Source organism: Erithacus rubecula (assembly GCF_903797595.1).
Source record: "Erithacus rubecula genome assembly, chromosome: 4".
NCBI classification, from domain to species: Eukaryota; Metazoa; Chordata; class Aves; order Passeriformes; family Muscicapidae; genus Erithacus; species Erithacus rubecula.
Genome location: NC_136686.1, coordinates 28,824,021 through 28,839,702, shown reverse-complemented (window position 1 = coordinate 28,839,702; position 15,682 = coordinate 28,824,021). Strand labels below are relative to the sequence as shown.

The window sequence follows — 15,682 nt, the reverse complement described above, 5'->3', positions numbered from 1 at the left end:
TGAGCATTCTGGTCTCATCTCACAGCTGTTCCTGCTTTGAGCTGGAGTTGGAGTGGAGCTTTCCTGAGCTTCCTTGCAGCATGATTTATCCTATGATTTATATCCTTATTCTTTTGAAAGACTGCTCTATCTAATTTGAACTATACTGAGACTTTCAGATCTTTTTTGATGTCCCCCAGCCTAAATCACTTTGCTAATTTATTTGCTATTTTATTTCTCTGTGGAATCCTACTAAATTTCTTCTGACTGATCTCTAGTTCATCAGATCTGTTTTCAGTTCTTACCCCATTTTGAGAAGATCTAAACTTTTGGATCTTCCTTAGAGAGCACTGGCACTCCTCCAGGCCACAGCTTGGAGCAGGTCCTTGCAGATTGCCTCAACATGTTCAGTCCATTTGTGCTTAAATACCAATAATCATTCTCAAAACATGCTGCATCAGGAGTCCACAGTGTCCGTATCTTGCTCTACTTCTCCTTGCTGCTGCTGATTTAATTGGCCAGTCTTCCAACACAGGAAGGGAAATTTGATCTGACATGATTCGTACTGAAGAACCTCATTAGGAACATCTTGAATTTTTCTTGGCACATAGAAGATGTCTTGGTAGCACATGGCCAGCAATATTGCACTTTCTCTTTGTTATTCTCAATAATGTATGCATAGATATAAATATACACATGCATGCATATATTGCTGAGTGTTCATTGCAGATGGCCAGGAGCAATGTCAGAAGGTCATGAGAACCAGGGCATGGTGGCTGGATTTTTAAACATTTCTAATCACTTTCTGGTTCCTGCAGTTAGGCTGGCTGGAACATTCTGAACCTTCCTTTGCTCCCATCTCAAATACTCCTTTAGCCCTTCTTTGGTCCTTTAGTATCTTCTATGACTTTTCAAGGGTAATTACTCCTAATTTAGGTAAATCTTTAACATCTCCTAATGTGCCACTGAGTGAAATTCATTGAGCTGTAATGAATATAATGAATACATCTGGATTGCCTTCCACCCAGCTCCTGCTCCTCCTGTGTGTGCTGGCACTTTCCTCTCCTTAGAAAGCATATGATTTCTATGATCAGTCTTAAAATTACTCTCTTCAGATTATCAGCCATGTTTTCCTAGACTTTAAGGAGGAAGCCTAAAGTTTTCTCTGGATAAATCTTTTCACCCTTCCTTTGCCCCTCCTGTCTGTCAGAGTTGGATTCCACCATGACTAGACAAGGAAACCTTTTAAGCATGGGACACCACAAAAAGGATATGATAGCAGAGTCTTGCTGTGACATTACTTGTGAGCATTTATCTTTTGGGAAGTGTTGAGATAATGGCATGTTTGGTACTAATCAGACAATAGATGACAATCAGACAATTGTTTTGCTCTTCTTTGCCATATTATTAAGGAAAATGTTCTTCATTAAACTCTTTCACAGAACCTCTGTGTCAGTTGTATTGGGTGCCCAGGTGTATTTGTGTTTATTGTAGTGGAAGTGTATGCACAGATTGAATTCTTTAGGGTTTTTTTGAGAGCATATGTTTTGGGAGGTGAAAATTGTGAGTGTTTGAAGTCTAATCCCCATTCTTCCTTCCACTGCCTATTTTTTGGCCTCAGATAATCACTTAACCTTTTTCCTTGCCTTGGTTGCTTCCTCTCCACCACAGGGATATGCAACTTTAGGTACTTCTCCTGGGCATTTCATAATTCATTAACAATTTAAAGTACTTTGAAGATATAAAATATGTATATAGTAAATGCTAAATATTTCTACAATAGTGCAAGGAAAAGGTTGATTTCTGAATTTGAATTCATTACCATCCATAAAATTAATGTTCCATCTGCACTGCCTTTTAGTACCTTAGTCATTCAAACATTAATGAATGCAAAACTGAGTAATGAGTTTTGCACTGCTGCCCTTCTGACTGGGCATTCGTGGAGTTGTGGGAAATTCTCAGTCTCTGCTGCTCTGCTTGATTTATTGTTGATTTTATTTAAAGATGGTTTCAACCTTCAAACCTTTAATTCTGGAGGTAAATCTGTTTGTTGGGAGAAGTTCACTTTAACAGTTCTTGAAGAAGAGACTTGGACCCAAAACTTGTGTGTTTCCATCTGGGAGAAGATGGGCTGGGGAGGGAGAGGCAGGATGGGTACCATTGACAAGTGTAAAAGGATGAATTCCCTGCCCTCTTTTCAAATGGAGCAGCTTGAAGCCTGGGCACAGAGGTGTTGCAGGGTTACCTGTCCCTGAGTTAGCACAGGGCAGCTGAAGGACTGAGCTGGCTGAGGCCCCATACCCATCCCTAAAGGCAGGTCCTCAGGAGGGGCAGGATTTAAGGGCATACTTTTGTCTCAAGAATATCTTGATACTGAGAAGTGGCTGCATCATGGCAACCCCTTGCCAGTGCTGGGGAGAAATAAAATATCTGCCAGCATGCAGTATCCTGCTGCATCCCTTGCTGCTTTCAGTACCTCAGAATAGCAGTGCAGTCAGTTTTCTTGACTACCTTAATTACCAGATGCTTGGGCATGCTGGACCAGCATGGAAGTGCCTTCTCTTTGCTCTTCTCTTGAAAAGCAGAGGCACAATTTTCTGCCATGGATTCCTAGTCAGGAATATTCCCCTCCTCAGGCAAACAGATACAGGCATCAGAGCGATGGGGATGGCCAAAACATCCAGAAGTCAGTTTGCTTGACACACTCAGAAAAATGTAATTGGTAACCAATGTCCTAAGGATGGCACAGCAGAAGAAGCTGCAGCAGTGTTTTGCTGCTGGCCTTGCATTGAGACTATATGTTCATCACATGGAGGAGGACTAGTTTGTAGCAAGTTGCAGGGGATGAGGTAGAAGACTGAACAAAAGTCAAAGTCTTAATTAGCTAATGCTATCAAAATATAGAGCCCTGCACATCATGAATGAGAAGCAAAGAACTCCAAAAACAAGATGCAGGAGGTGGAAGTTTCAAAATTACTGAAGCTGGAGGAAGGGATGTGTGCTCATGCATTTTAGATGATGAAGGAAATAAGGGACAATTAACAACATTAGACAGCCACCAGGCTGTCTGGCAGCTCTCTGTAGTCAGTCCAGAGGATGCCAGGCTTCCCTGACAGTAACCAGAAGTGGTAACTTACTCTGTTGGCAGCCAGGGTGCAGGCTACAAAAGGTAAGAGAAAGAGCCTTATATATTTTAAGAAGACTTGCATTTCTCTGGGTTGATTTGAGCATTAGTGCTGAATTCCTGCTGCTGCTGCTGCCAAAAACCAGCATTGCACGTTCCTGATGTTGTTAAATTACTGATATATTAATTGCTATCTCTTCTGGATGCTGCAGTTGCATTTTTCATGTCTGTTTATTGCCTTTTGTTGCTGCCTGCTGGAGATAGCGTGGGCAGATCCTATGTCTGATGCTTGGTTTTAGTTGCCTGGCTACTGTAAAATGTTATTTTAGCGTTTGCTGAGGTGCCACAGATGCTTTATTGACGATTGTCCAAACGAGGAAATATATAAAAGATGCTGGTGAATGCTGTGCCTGCCTAGTTCTGCTGCTTTTGCTAGAGATGCTACAATATGCTTACTTTGCTTCACTACTACAGATTCTCTGTATGGTAATGTAGGGGGTAGGCTGAAACCTTCCATTTACACACTGGGGTCATGGTCAATGCCAAAGGTAATATTATCTGTATCTTAGTATGCAAAGGAACTGTTGTTGGGAGGAGATGGTGGGCAGCTGCTTCACTAAATTGCAATGCATTCATTTCTGGTAATTGTTATAAAGAAAATGTATTTTTCCTGTTGGTTGTGCTGCCAGATTTTTCCCTTCCTTTCCCCTGTGAATGTCTCCAACAGAGAGAGATTTAAGTCTCAAAACTTACTTGGCATGTTGACTTCAAACTTCTTTCCTGCCAAAACCTGAAAGTAACCAGTATTACTTCTGCTCTAGGAAGTTTCTATTTATGCTTGTATAACTTTATCTCTTTACATCATGAGCACTTCTGACTATATTGTTTTCTTGTACTCACAGTCTGAAACCTCTTCTAAAGTTTCTGAATAAGCTATGTTTCTTTTCAGTCAGTCCAAAAATATTTTGTCAGCAAATAAATGAAAGAATTACTTTTTACAACTGTTTTACTTCGTTCTTTAGTATTATTGCAAGCCTTTTCTTAATTATTCTTGCCTTTTGGCAGTTGCAGTGCATTAATATTTGCAAGATGAGATACAGTTTTCTGTTTATATTAGCAGTCTTCGGTCTGTGAGATCTGGACCAACCAGAATGCAGGATATCCTTTCTCCTCGATCCATCAGGTTCATAATGTAAGATACAGCGGTGAGCGGCTGTGTTGTCCCTCCATGGGTGTTGAGTCTGTCGCCTCGGTGTCCCCGTGCGGCCGCGGCGGCGGCGGCGCCGGGCCGTGTGTGCGCCTCGGTGTGTCGTGCCGTGTGGTTTGGCGTGTGTCGGTTCCCTGGGCACGGGGCACCGCCAGCAGCCTCCCCCCAGCTCGGGGCTCCGAGTCCTGTTCCTCGTGTTTTTGTCCGCTCCCTCCTGCCAAGCGGGAAACCGTGTGGCCGGCTGGGCTGGCACGGTTTCGCCCGCGCTGTGTTGTGCTGCCCTCTCTGTGTTGGTCCGTCGGCTCTGCCCAGCCGAGGTTACGCCGCCTTTGCAGAGGCACTGGGGGGGAGCTGGAGGTAATGCCGGTGGGTTTTGTCACTCCTGTGGCAGCCACAAGCGCTGTGCATGTGAGAGCATCCATACTGCAGCGTGGTGAGGACCACAGCCAGAGTCCAGCAGGGTATTTGAGAGCAGCTGTAGATTTCTCCTAATTCTCTCATGCCTCCTTGGAACCCTTCTGCCAGAGAGGGGTCATTTTGGCTACCGAGCATCAGAAGTATTTGAAATCTGAAGTACACCATGAACCCGTTTCCATTATTTCAAAAGCCAAACAATTAAGGAGCTAAAAAAATTGTCTTCCTCTAGGAACTAAAACACAAGCAAATAATGAGGACTCGACCGGTCTGCAGAACATTTAAAAATTTTACAGGGAAAGAATTATAAACGTTTCAGCCAGAACTGTTGTATCCATGTGTGCTCCAATTTGCTGTTGTCATGGTGACTAATACACGTTACCATAACTAGGCATGAGGCTTAACAGGTGAAAAGTTATAAGATGCCGTCCTTGTTAAAAATAACTGCATTCAAACCACTCAAAACCAGACCTTCTTGGTTTTTTTCTTCCTTTTAGCATGGAGTCTTTTTAACTTGACATTTTTATAAAAAGATGAGGGAGGTGTTAGATTTTTATAGATTTATTGAGGTTACTTCTTATCTGCGACTATCTCTGCATCCAGGTGCCTTTAATACGAGTCAAACACACTTTTGAGAGAATGGGATAAGATAGGAAAATGTGCAGCAATTGTAGAAAAAATCGTAGAGGAAATAATAGCTGTAGTCTGCTTCTGTAGCTCATTTGACATCAAGCATCCAAGCCTTTCTAGAGCACTGAGAAGTGCATATCTGCCCATTTAGGGGGTTAGAAAACACTGCAAGAGCACAAGGTATTGTTCTCTAAGGCTATTAAAAGTTGTCATTGCAAAAGGATTGAATCCTTACCTCTCTGGCACCTGCCTTAAGACCATTTTCTGTTTTTAAATTCTTTATCTGCAAAATATGGAACAAAATGATCTTGTTTTTCAAGTTAGCTGAGGCCAAAGAGAGGAAAGGTGCTGGTTAAAGTCATAGGGAGATTGGAATTAACCACAGGCGGTACAGCAAAAACCATGTGATAAATTGCACAGCTGTCTGATGAGCTGTAAAGTTAGATGAGGAAGAAATTATCTCTTGCCTTTCTACTTCATCAGAGAGATAAATATCTCCATCCGTATATTGTGTCATAAAAAATACATAAGCTTAAATGTTTGATTATTTCTTATAATTGCAAATTAAATATTCAAACCAGAAAATCCTTATCCTATCATATCTATTTTTAAAACTTAAATCAAATATTATAGTTGGTCTTGCACAGCAATTTCTGTACCACTTGAAAAGTGTATTAGGTGCTTTTGAAGGACCTGAATCTCAATACATCACCCATAAATTGTTCCACATCAACTCCTCAGATTTAGGACTAGTAGTAATTAATTTTTCCACCCTGACTTGGACCTGGTGGTTTCGTCTTCTCTAGGTCAAAGATGGTCCTATTTTGTATTTTACCTGATGTTAAATGTCACCATCACATCCTAAATCTCAGAATTTCAGTATGTAGCTAGAGCCAGTCAGCTGAGAAGCTCCCTTTCTTCTTGGTGAGGTTTTTAGACACAGATTTATGGATGTATTTAGATGTCTAAATTGTGTTTAAAAGCTTTAATTCATAAATAAATAAATAAATAAATAAATAAATAAATAAATAAATAAAAGAAAAAGGGGAAAGGAAATTGCATGGGGAGTATGTAATAGGAATTACACTTCTAAACATCTTCATGGATCTGGGCTTTGGAGACTACCCTGTTACAGTTCAGTCTAAATAGGTTATGAATACTAACAGTAGTACTGTTTAAAAGTCTAAGGAGTTTGGTAAGAAACAAAAGGAAAGGAAACAAGGAGCCATGTCTGCTGAATATTAAAAAACACCTATGATACAGCTGTAAAAGAAAATGTTGACTATCTATAATATCTTCTCCATCCATCATAATAATCTATATCTATGTGTTCAATTTTATGCACTTTTCTTAGTAGCTGCTCCCTCTACAAGACACATGGAAATACATGAAAGGCCTCCAGGGGCAGTGGTCTGTCAGGAGCAGCAGAAATCCTGTATGTCTGCATTGCCCTAACCTCAGCTCTCTTGCATGTTTAGGACATCCTGGAGACATGTATAGTAATTTTGTTAATTCTATTTTTTCTAACTTAAAGAGTAGGTAATAGGATGATCATATTTACAGAGCATTCAGAGGATACAAACATGGTGTCCACAAAGTCCCACTAAGTTTCTCATAACTAAGTTTCTGGTTTTATTAGCCTGATTGAAGATTATTTCTAATTTTTTTATAAAATTGAGGAGGTAATCAGAAGTAAACATTGTTCCCCCTTTTCTGCCCTTTATTTACAGACAGAAACTGCAATTCTCTATGCTTTTCACACTTTATATGCAAAAGAGGAACAAACTGTAAAATTATATACTCACTCCCTGCTTAATCTGCCAGTGCTATCTCTTTCCTGCATGTGCCCTGCATTTCCTGAGCAGTGCAACAGAAGGGTTTGGGGCACTACCCCTGGTCACTTGCTCAGTAGTTCTGGTCCCACCTCTGATCCCATCCCTGTGCTTCCTTGGCACAGAGATGTACTTTTGCAGCTTTTCTGTCCTGAATTTACTCCCTGTCCACATTTTGCTAAATGGCCAGGATGTACCTCCTGAGCTCTGCTTTCTTACACAGAACATGCAGGAGTGTATCTTTATTTGGGGGGGGGAAAAAAGACTAAAGCAAGTGGCCTGTTAGCCATGAACATTAATAAGAGACAGCTGAACACAGTGTGAGAATTTGTGATGGGTTCAGTCCCTCTTCTCTTGATATCAGACTCCACTAATAAGGATGCAGATCCTTGCCCCTTGTAAATGATGGAAACCTTATTTTATAAGAACTGCCTCATAAAGAAATCGAATTCCCACTTCAGATAAAATAAGATAGAAAATTTTTATGCATTAGTGGCCAGAAGGATTCACTTTTGTGGATGCAAACTCACAAAAATTGGAGCAATTGCTCCTGCTGCTTTCCTTTCAAAATCTGATGCTGAAGTCATATCCATGGCATATAGGCAACTTAACTAGGCAAAACAGAAATTACAGTACTGTGTAATTGGTAGATTTGCTAATGGTGTCACCAGTGACTAGGTTCATTGTTTTATGATGTTCTCCTGCTTGAAGTTGCCATAATGGCAGGGTAATGTTGATGTTTCCAGATTTATCTCTTGCTTTTCGTTGCAGAGCTGTGCAAATGCGTGTCATTTTGTTATTTTGTGACACATGAAAATGATGTACTTGTTCTGTTTATTCTGTCCTGACTTAATTAGTAAGATGTGATAGTTTGCCAGACTTTGAATGTCTTTGATAAGATCTTTTTCATGTGTTTTTGATGCTTAACTTCCTTTTGCTATAAAAGTCTGAACTTCTAGCCATGTTCTGTGTGAAATGCTGATGACAATTCCTTGTCAGTTTCAACACATATTTTAACAATATGGAATACATAGAAAATACACAGAGATAAGTGCAGGTAAAGAAAGAAGTAGCACAATCCAAACTGAAATTATCATATAGGAAAGGGTAAAATAGTTTGGGAGAGAATGGGCAGGAGAAGAAGGAGGATCAGGAAGGACAAGTGTAATTGCAAAAAGACAGAGCTGTGAGAATAGGAGAATTGAGAGGCAGTCCAGACCAGACAGGAGAGGAGAGAAGTGAGGGTGGTGGCAGAGGGAAGAGAGCACAGGAATAGAAGTCCCTCCATGGGTCATTTTCAGTGAAAGTGAGCTGATGCAATAGACCTGCAAGGTAAAAGGAGCCCCTGAGGATGTGTCAGTTCAGGTTCCATGGAGCCATCATCACAAATACACAATGGCAAGTGAGACCCAGACCAGCAGTGCCAGGCTGGGGACGTTCCTGGCTGCACTGGCTCTTTTGGAGGGCAGAAGAGTGTTCTGCAAAGGGATTTGGCAGCAAACTGCACTCCTGCCTGTGTTCTCTGAAGAAAGAGAGGAGATGACAGCTCAGAAAGACAATCTCCTATATCAATGAGAAGGATGAATGTGGAAGGGCAATGTTAGTACCTCCACAATGAGGCATCAAGAGAAGGTGATCAAAGTAAATATTCGTAAAGAGATTAAAGAATGCCTTATGTGTTTGAAGAATGTATAATAAGTCTTCAGATCAAAGCAATGTCTCTGTTATTTAGCCATTTAGGAAAGTTAGTTATTGGCTATATGTGCTGGAAAATGGAAGGCATATTAACTGTGCAGAAAAGCTTGTAAAACACATAGCAGGATTTGTGATAGGCATTTTTGTGCATCTCATGATTTTTCTCAAGTGCTCTCATCCTCATATATGTATTGTAAACACTTATTTTTAAGGAACATTTCCGGTGCCTAATGATTTTATTCTCAAAGCAGAGATTTAATTAGAGCCTCATTAAACACTACAGTAGATGACTTTGGATTATAAATTAAATCATGAAAAATATTGTAGGGGTTGTGTTTCCTTATTTTAGTAACGTGGCTCTATGTGTAGAAAAATAAATCCTTGTTAATTGAGCACAACAGTGGAGGGCTACTCTATAGTGAATTTGTCTGCACATACTCTTACATCTTGAACAACTGTGATTTTCAGACAGGAGACTGGGGAGAGCCTTCAATTACCTTGAGACCTCCAAATGAAGCCACAGCATCAACGCCTGTACAATATTGGCAACATCATCCAGAGAAACTCATCTTCCAGTCATGTGATTATAAGGCATTTGTAAGTGTTGATAAATTCAGTGGTTTGATTTGGGGTAGATACATTAAACTTGGATTTTGATAGACTGTTCTGTTTTACTATCATTTATAGTGGTTTTTCTGTCACATTTGGAGAAACAGGCCACTACTTCTGAAATACTGTTATTGTAATAAATGAGAAACAAGGATGCACAGTACTTTTTTCCTATGAATTGTGTGATATATTGCATTATATGTATTGTATATTATATGTGACATTAGTGTTAGAGAAAGCCACTTACTCACAGTGCTCTAAGTGTTGTTGAAGTGACAGTGAGAGCAAGCACCTCTACTTTTTGTCTCTTACAAATCCCTGTCTAGTAGTTATGGAAGAATAATAAAACTCAATATGGGATCCTCTTACCTACCTTAATGCTGTGTGCACAGCAATTAAAGTAAGAGTTGCCTCATCTGAACTTAATACATGTGTTTTTGGGAAAGGAAATAGAGAAAAAGGAGATGAGTGTCCTGAGTGTTTTCCATCCATGGGACAAGGGCCTCTCCCAGCCTGATGACTGCTTGAAGTACCAGTCAGTTCCATCAGGGCAGGGCATACTTATTTTTATCTCCATGTGGCTGCAGGTGATTACCACTTCCCATCCCTGGAGAAATGGAGCTTCCCCCTACAACTAAAGACAATTAGTCTTCTCTGGCTGTTATAAATGCTTGTGGAGGAGAGAAAGGTCTCCTGTGATACAGAAACTCATTGGAAGGCTTTTTTAAAATGAAAAACAGTTTTCTAAAATCCTGAGTTCCCTGCCAACAGGGTGGGGAGACTGGAGCTTCTGGGGAGCTGAAGAGATACCTCAACCTACCTTTTTAAATGCTTGCATTTCCCCTTCTGACTTTGTGGAAAGCATTGCTGAAGGTGCCTGCCAGCCCACTGTGTGTTCTCTCTGGAGGAAGGCTGGCTTATGGTGCAAAGGAAAGGGGCTCAGTACTTGCAGTGACTTTAGGAAAACAGCTGGGGGTGAACTACTGGTCCAGAACATGAGGCTGAGATCTTCTTCACTTGAAGGAGCTTGGATCTTTGGTGCCTTTTAGGATAGTGCTCTGTTCACTAAATACTGCTGCATTTTGGGGAACAGGTGGAGGTTCCTGGACTGGATTTAAGGCATGTCTGGGAAGACAGGAATTAGAGACTAAGTTCAGGTATGACAGAGCCTGGCTCCCACTGAGGAGGGGCAGGTGTGTTACTGACCTGTCTTTCTGGAGCACATCTCTATCTTCCATCAGACCCTCACGGGGTTAAAAATTGCCATGCATGCAGTGATTATCCCTGGACAGTATCTAGGACCTCTGCCTTCCTCAGCAAGTTATGGTCAAGGACCATTTTACCTGCTTCTAGCTTGTTTCCCTACTATCCAAAATCTCCTTGCTCACCTTAGATTGAAAAGGAAAATTAGCAACTTCTAGTTTTTAAAATATTTTTCATAGTTTTCAATGAAGTAAACATGTTTATCTCAAGTGCCTTTTCACTTTTTGCATGATCCAGCAGTAAATTCATAATCTAATGTAACTTTTGTAACAGATTGGAAGATGGGTCATTAAAGAAATGAAGTTGGAACGACCAGGAATATTCAAGTTAGTGGTGCTAAGGAAAGACCTTCCTTTCCTAAGGACCGTGTGTCACCCCTTTGTTTCAGCTCCTTGAGCTGTATTGACCTCAGCCCTATAGAATAGAACCCTGGCTTCTAAGTTATAACAGGGGTAGCTTTCATTGTATGCCCCATTCATCACTCAAACTCTTGGATGTTCTCTGTATTACTCCCACATGCCCTGGGTGTTTGAGAAGGAATGTTTCCAAAAGCACAGCAAGTCAAAAGGAAGCAAAATTTCCTCCTAGAGTTTCAGATTTTTCTGACAACTAAATTGGATGGTACTACTGTGATTTGTGTGTCTATTCCACCTTGGGAAGCATTTCTGAATGCCTTCAGCTGAGGCTTTTTGCTTCTGTGCAGGGGGGACAGGAGCTCTCCTTCTCTTCTCTTTCTTCCTCTTGTGCCATAAGCAAAAAGCACTGCTTTTTACCCTGGTGCCTGAACAACTAGTAGCTTTCAAGGAAAAATCAATTTGCTTTACTGTAGTCTATAAAAAAAGTGAGGAGAAAAAAACTAACAAAATAATAACCCCAAAGCAAAACAAAAACCATCCAACCAAACAAAAATTTAAGTCATTAATTGCAACCTGTCCAGAGAAGGCTAAGGATTCTAAATGTGTTGGACAGCAGGATTCAGAAAAAAATAGAGTTCAATTCAATATGGTTTTGTTTACTCTTCTAATTTTTTAGCTTGCTTTAAATTTGTTGGTTTTCTTCAAGGACAGTATCAAACTGTCCCATCAAATTAATGCCCAAAGCCCTACTCACGTCACCATCGAGCCCCCAGCTGGACTCACAGCTGCTCTCTTTATGAATCTTTCACATCTGCAGTCCTCTAGGAATGCCCTTCATTCATTCCTTTATGCTTGTGCTTATCTGGTAGTGTTGATGTTGCTCACTGGCCCATTTATAATGCTCTATAAAGTGTTTCTCACTAATTGCTGTGTTGGCTACTGTCTACATTGAAATATTTATGCATTTTCTTGCAGGTCAGGGACTCCTGCCATACACAATGCAAACTGAAGGCTTGAAAGAGAATATGTCAGTTTAGGTCAAGAGACCAGAGAACTGAACCAGTGTACTTTCTGTTCAGTTCCAGCTTGCATTCATCTGTATGTGAAGCTCTTTTTGATAGGTTCTTGTCTAAGCTGAAGCTGGTTCACCATCTGGTTGGATCAGCTTAGGCTGTTTCCATGAGGAGTCAGTCTGCTAGAGTGAGATGGGTCAGCAGTGGTGGGCTGCAGCATCCTGCAGAAAGAGACTCCTACCCACAGTGCTTTCTCTCCTCCTGCAGCCTACTTTCCATATTCTCACAGTGGCATGACTTATCTTCAGCTCCCATGTTGCTCACTTAGGACTGGAGACTTAGAAGAAGCTGTGGCCTTGTGCTGCAGTGAGAATAGAGGGAGAGACTTCTCTGTGCCTGGGGAAGGGCAGGTGAGGGGTGCCTTGCTGTGCTATATGCTCAGTTAAGCCAGTCTTGCAAATGGCATCATACAGAAATTCAGAAATGTTTGCACAGAGCTCTGAGTACACATGCACACCCACAGATAGGCACACCTGTAGCATCTGGAGGAGAAATGCAGAGTGTGGTGTGGCTTTGGTACAGCCCAGTTGGCCACAACAGGAGCCCTTGCCGCTAGGTGGGAATGCAGGGATGCTGCAGCCAGCTCCATCCCTGGAGGAGCAGCACCATTCAAACGTGGTGTAAGGGGGTACTGAGACCTCAGGGGCTGCTGTCAGGGTGCAGGAGGGCTCAAACTGCGTGTGCCAACAGGGGACACAGCAAGGGAGAGGCCTGTGTCACAGGGGCTGTGCCTGCCTTGTGACCCTTGGACATGAGCAGGCTCCTCTGAGGACGTGGTGGTTTCCAGCTGAGCCAGGGCACAGCACCCTGCTGCTTCCTCTCACACATCTGGAACCCTCCTCCAGATCACAAAGGCTTTAAAATAATACTTGGGGTCAGCCTTTCCTTAGGAAGCAATAATAGTTTAAGCCAGTTTTAGTACAGATTTATCATCTCTCTTTGCTGACATTGGGCTCTGCTATTTGCACGTAAATTAGTTACAGATTGAGTACACCGAGGTTAAGATCACTGCTGGCCTTCTCATCCATGTGACTGCACACATAACAATAGGAGTTTGGCAGATGGCAGCTAAAAAAAGAAAATTCTCCATTTTATAATCAAATGGCTTTTTAAAGATGGAATTTGTAGTATTTGTTCGTTGTTTCAGCAACTAAAATGATAAGCTAGAAGATTTCAGATATTGTTTCAAAGAACTCCAGCTGATTCAATACATGTGCTGCTGTGCATTCTTGTTTCATGGGTTGATTAACACATTGCTTTAAATGATTTTTCAAAGAACTGCAAAGGAAAAAAAAATCTAAAGCCATATGTTAAGAAATTGATTGCTACCACTAGGTTTTTTAAAGTGTTTTTAGTGCATTTCTGCAGATGTTTGTCAGTTCTGGAATTTCAGTTAATTTAAGTTCAATGGGTTTTTGTTTTAGTATTTAGGTTCCATGCTGGTAAAAGAGTTAAGAGGCACAGAGTCAACACAGGATGCATGTGCAAAGATGAGGGTAAGTTGGTGATCCTCCTCATTTCTCTATTGCAAAAGAATTGAATAATGTCAATCTGTGATTGTTTTTACTGTACCCTTTTTGTTTTTGTAATGTACTGTTACCCATTTCCTTTCCTTGCTTTAACAATGACATTCAATAGGAAATCTATTCTGTCTTATATCTTAAATTGATGTAATACCAAAATTTAAAGATAAATTTTTATTTTGCATGTTGTATCTAACAAAAAAAACCCCAAATGTATGTTATGTTTTCTCATGAGTCTTTGAGTATGTTTTAAAGTATTCCACATTTCCACACAATTTTAGCATGCCCATATCCAATTGTTTTATAAACAGAATTTATTGCTTTTATATGGTAATCTAGATTTAATTTTCAATTATAAATGCACTGTAGTAAATATATAACATGTTGCCAGACACATTGGATTTTATATATGGTCTAATCAAACAGTCACATAATCCTATGGATAATTTTACTCACATGATTATTTCCTTTAATTATGAGTTACTTATATGCTTTTTTCATTAAAGGGTGAAATGGGGTCTCAGTGGTGGAAAAGCAGCTAGGTTTCCTTCAGACTCTTAAGAATATGTTTTCCAGTGGCTCTTTGGCCTGACACTGGTTTGTAGAAAATTACAGTAGTCTATCTCCAAGAAACATTGCTGCTCAAAACAAGCCATAGCCTGATTTATTCCCATGTGTAGTTGTGTAAGAACACACCTGTTCACAGCCATGGTGAACATATCATGGTCTGGCATGATTATTTAATTAAGAATATAATGGTTTGCTAATCTACCAAACAGGTACAATTACCTAGATGGATGAGCAAAATCTTTTCTTCTGTGTATCATTTGTCTCTTATGCAAGATGTCTTTGAGCACAAGACCAGATCAGAAAACTGGAAGATGTATAAAATTCATGCAATCAGACAACCATTTCCTGCTGGTTATGTGTGTGCAGCACACAGACTTTAGTACAAGCTGTTTTAGCTAAGGGCTGGCAGTAATTCACAATTTCTAGATTGCCTGAAGATCTGAGGATTTTCAGTTAATTATATGCTAATCATTCCTTACCTGGGCTTAAAATCCTTTGAAAAAAAAAAAAAACAACAATTTGACACAGAGGGATTTACAATCACATACATGTGTTCTGGGGAATTAATTGAGGCTGCAAGCATATCATCTTCCAATACAGTTTTGAAACTCAGGCTTAGCAGTTCAATTCTTTAGGCTCATGCCTGTGCAGAAATTAGGGCAGAATTTTGCACCATAGCAGCATATGGCAGCTTCAGTGAGTTTTCTGACTGAACCAGAGGCTTAACATCAAAAAAGGCACTCTAAATAATTTATAGACATTTTAATATATATTTCTATAAGCAATAACTTTGGCCAATTAAAATTATACTAAGTGTTTGAAAAGAGATTTAATTTAAAATACACATTTTCTATATAAATAGTGCAATTGTACTGGCTTTCTATAGTGCCATACAAGACACATATAATACAGTGATGGGGTTTGTGTACATTTCTTTTTTGCATTATCTTTTGAAACAGTTGTTTTGTGAGAGTGTTTATTTTATGTTTATATATGTTTGAGGTTTTTTCATTGCAAAGATATTTGAATAAAACAGGTTTTAATCAGGATTTCATCTATTCTTTCTATGTAGTCCTTTTAATCAAAAGTCAAAAGCAAAAACCTTTGACTTAATGGGAACAAATTATTATTTTAGCCTGCTTCCCAATGATAAAAATGTATATTTTTCCAAAGCTTTCTCCCTCTGGATGTCTCCTGAAAGGGAATTGGGAGTCCAGATTGTCCAAAGTCATCCTGAAATTTTGCTGTGATGTTCATTATTCTATTTAAGCAACCTTGGGTTGTCATTGAAACACTGGTTTCTGTTATAGTTACATTTTACTTCCAATGTATTGAAAGGTACATTTCACTTACAAGAAAAAGAAGCAAATAGCTAGATATATTGTTTGTCTGGCTCTCAGGTACTGG

General features: G+C 40.1%; 1 protein-coding gene across 3 annotated transcripts in view; it reads left to right on the top strand.

The window, feature by feature from the left end:
- ANKS1B (ankyrin repeat and sterile alpha motif domain containing 1B) overlaps nt 1–15,682 on the top strand; it is a 399,263-nt gene that overhangs the window by 363,671 nt on the left and 19,910 nt on the right. Inside the window, exons 21-23 of one of the 3 annotated variants that reach the window (XM_079304860.1) lie at nt 4,221–4,295; nt 9,350–9,478; nt 13,607–13,678. In XM_079304860.1, coding sequence (XP_079160986.1) covers nt 4,221–4,295; nt 9,350–9,478; nt 13,607–13,678 — 276 coding nt within the window. The remainder of the gene's footprint in view (nt 1–4,220; nt 4,296–9,349; nt 9,479–13,606; nt 13,679–15,682) is intronic. The other 2 variants (XM_079304861.1, XM_079304862.1) reach the window with 2 other exon arrangements.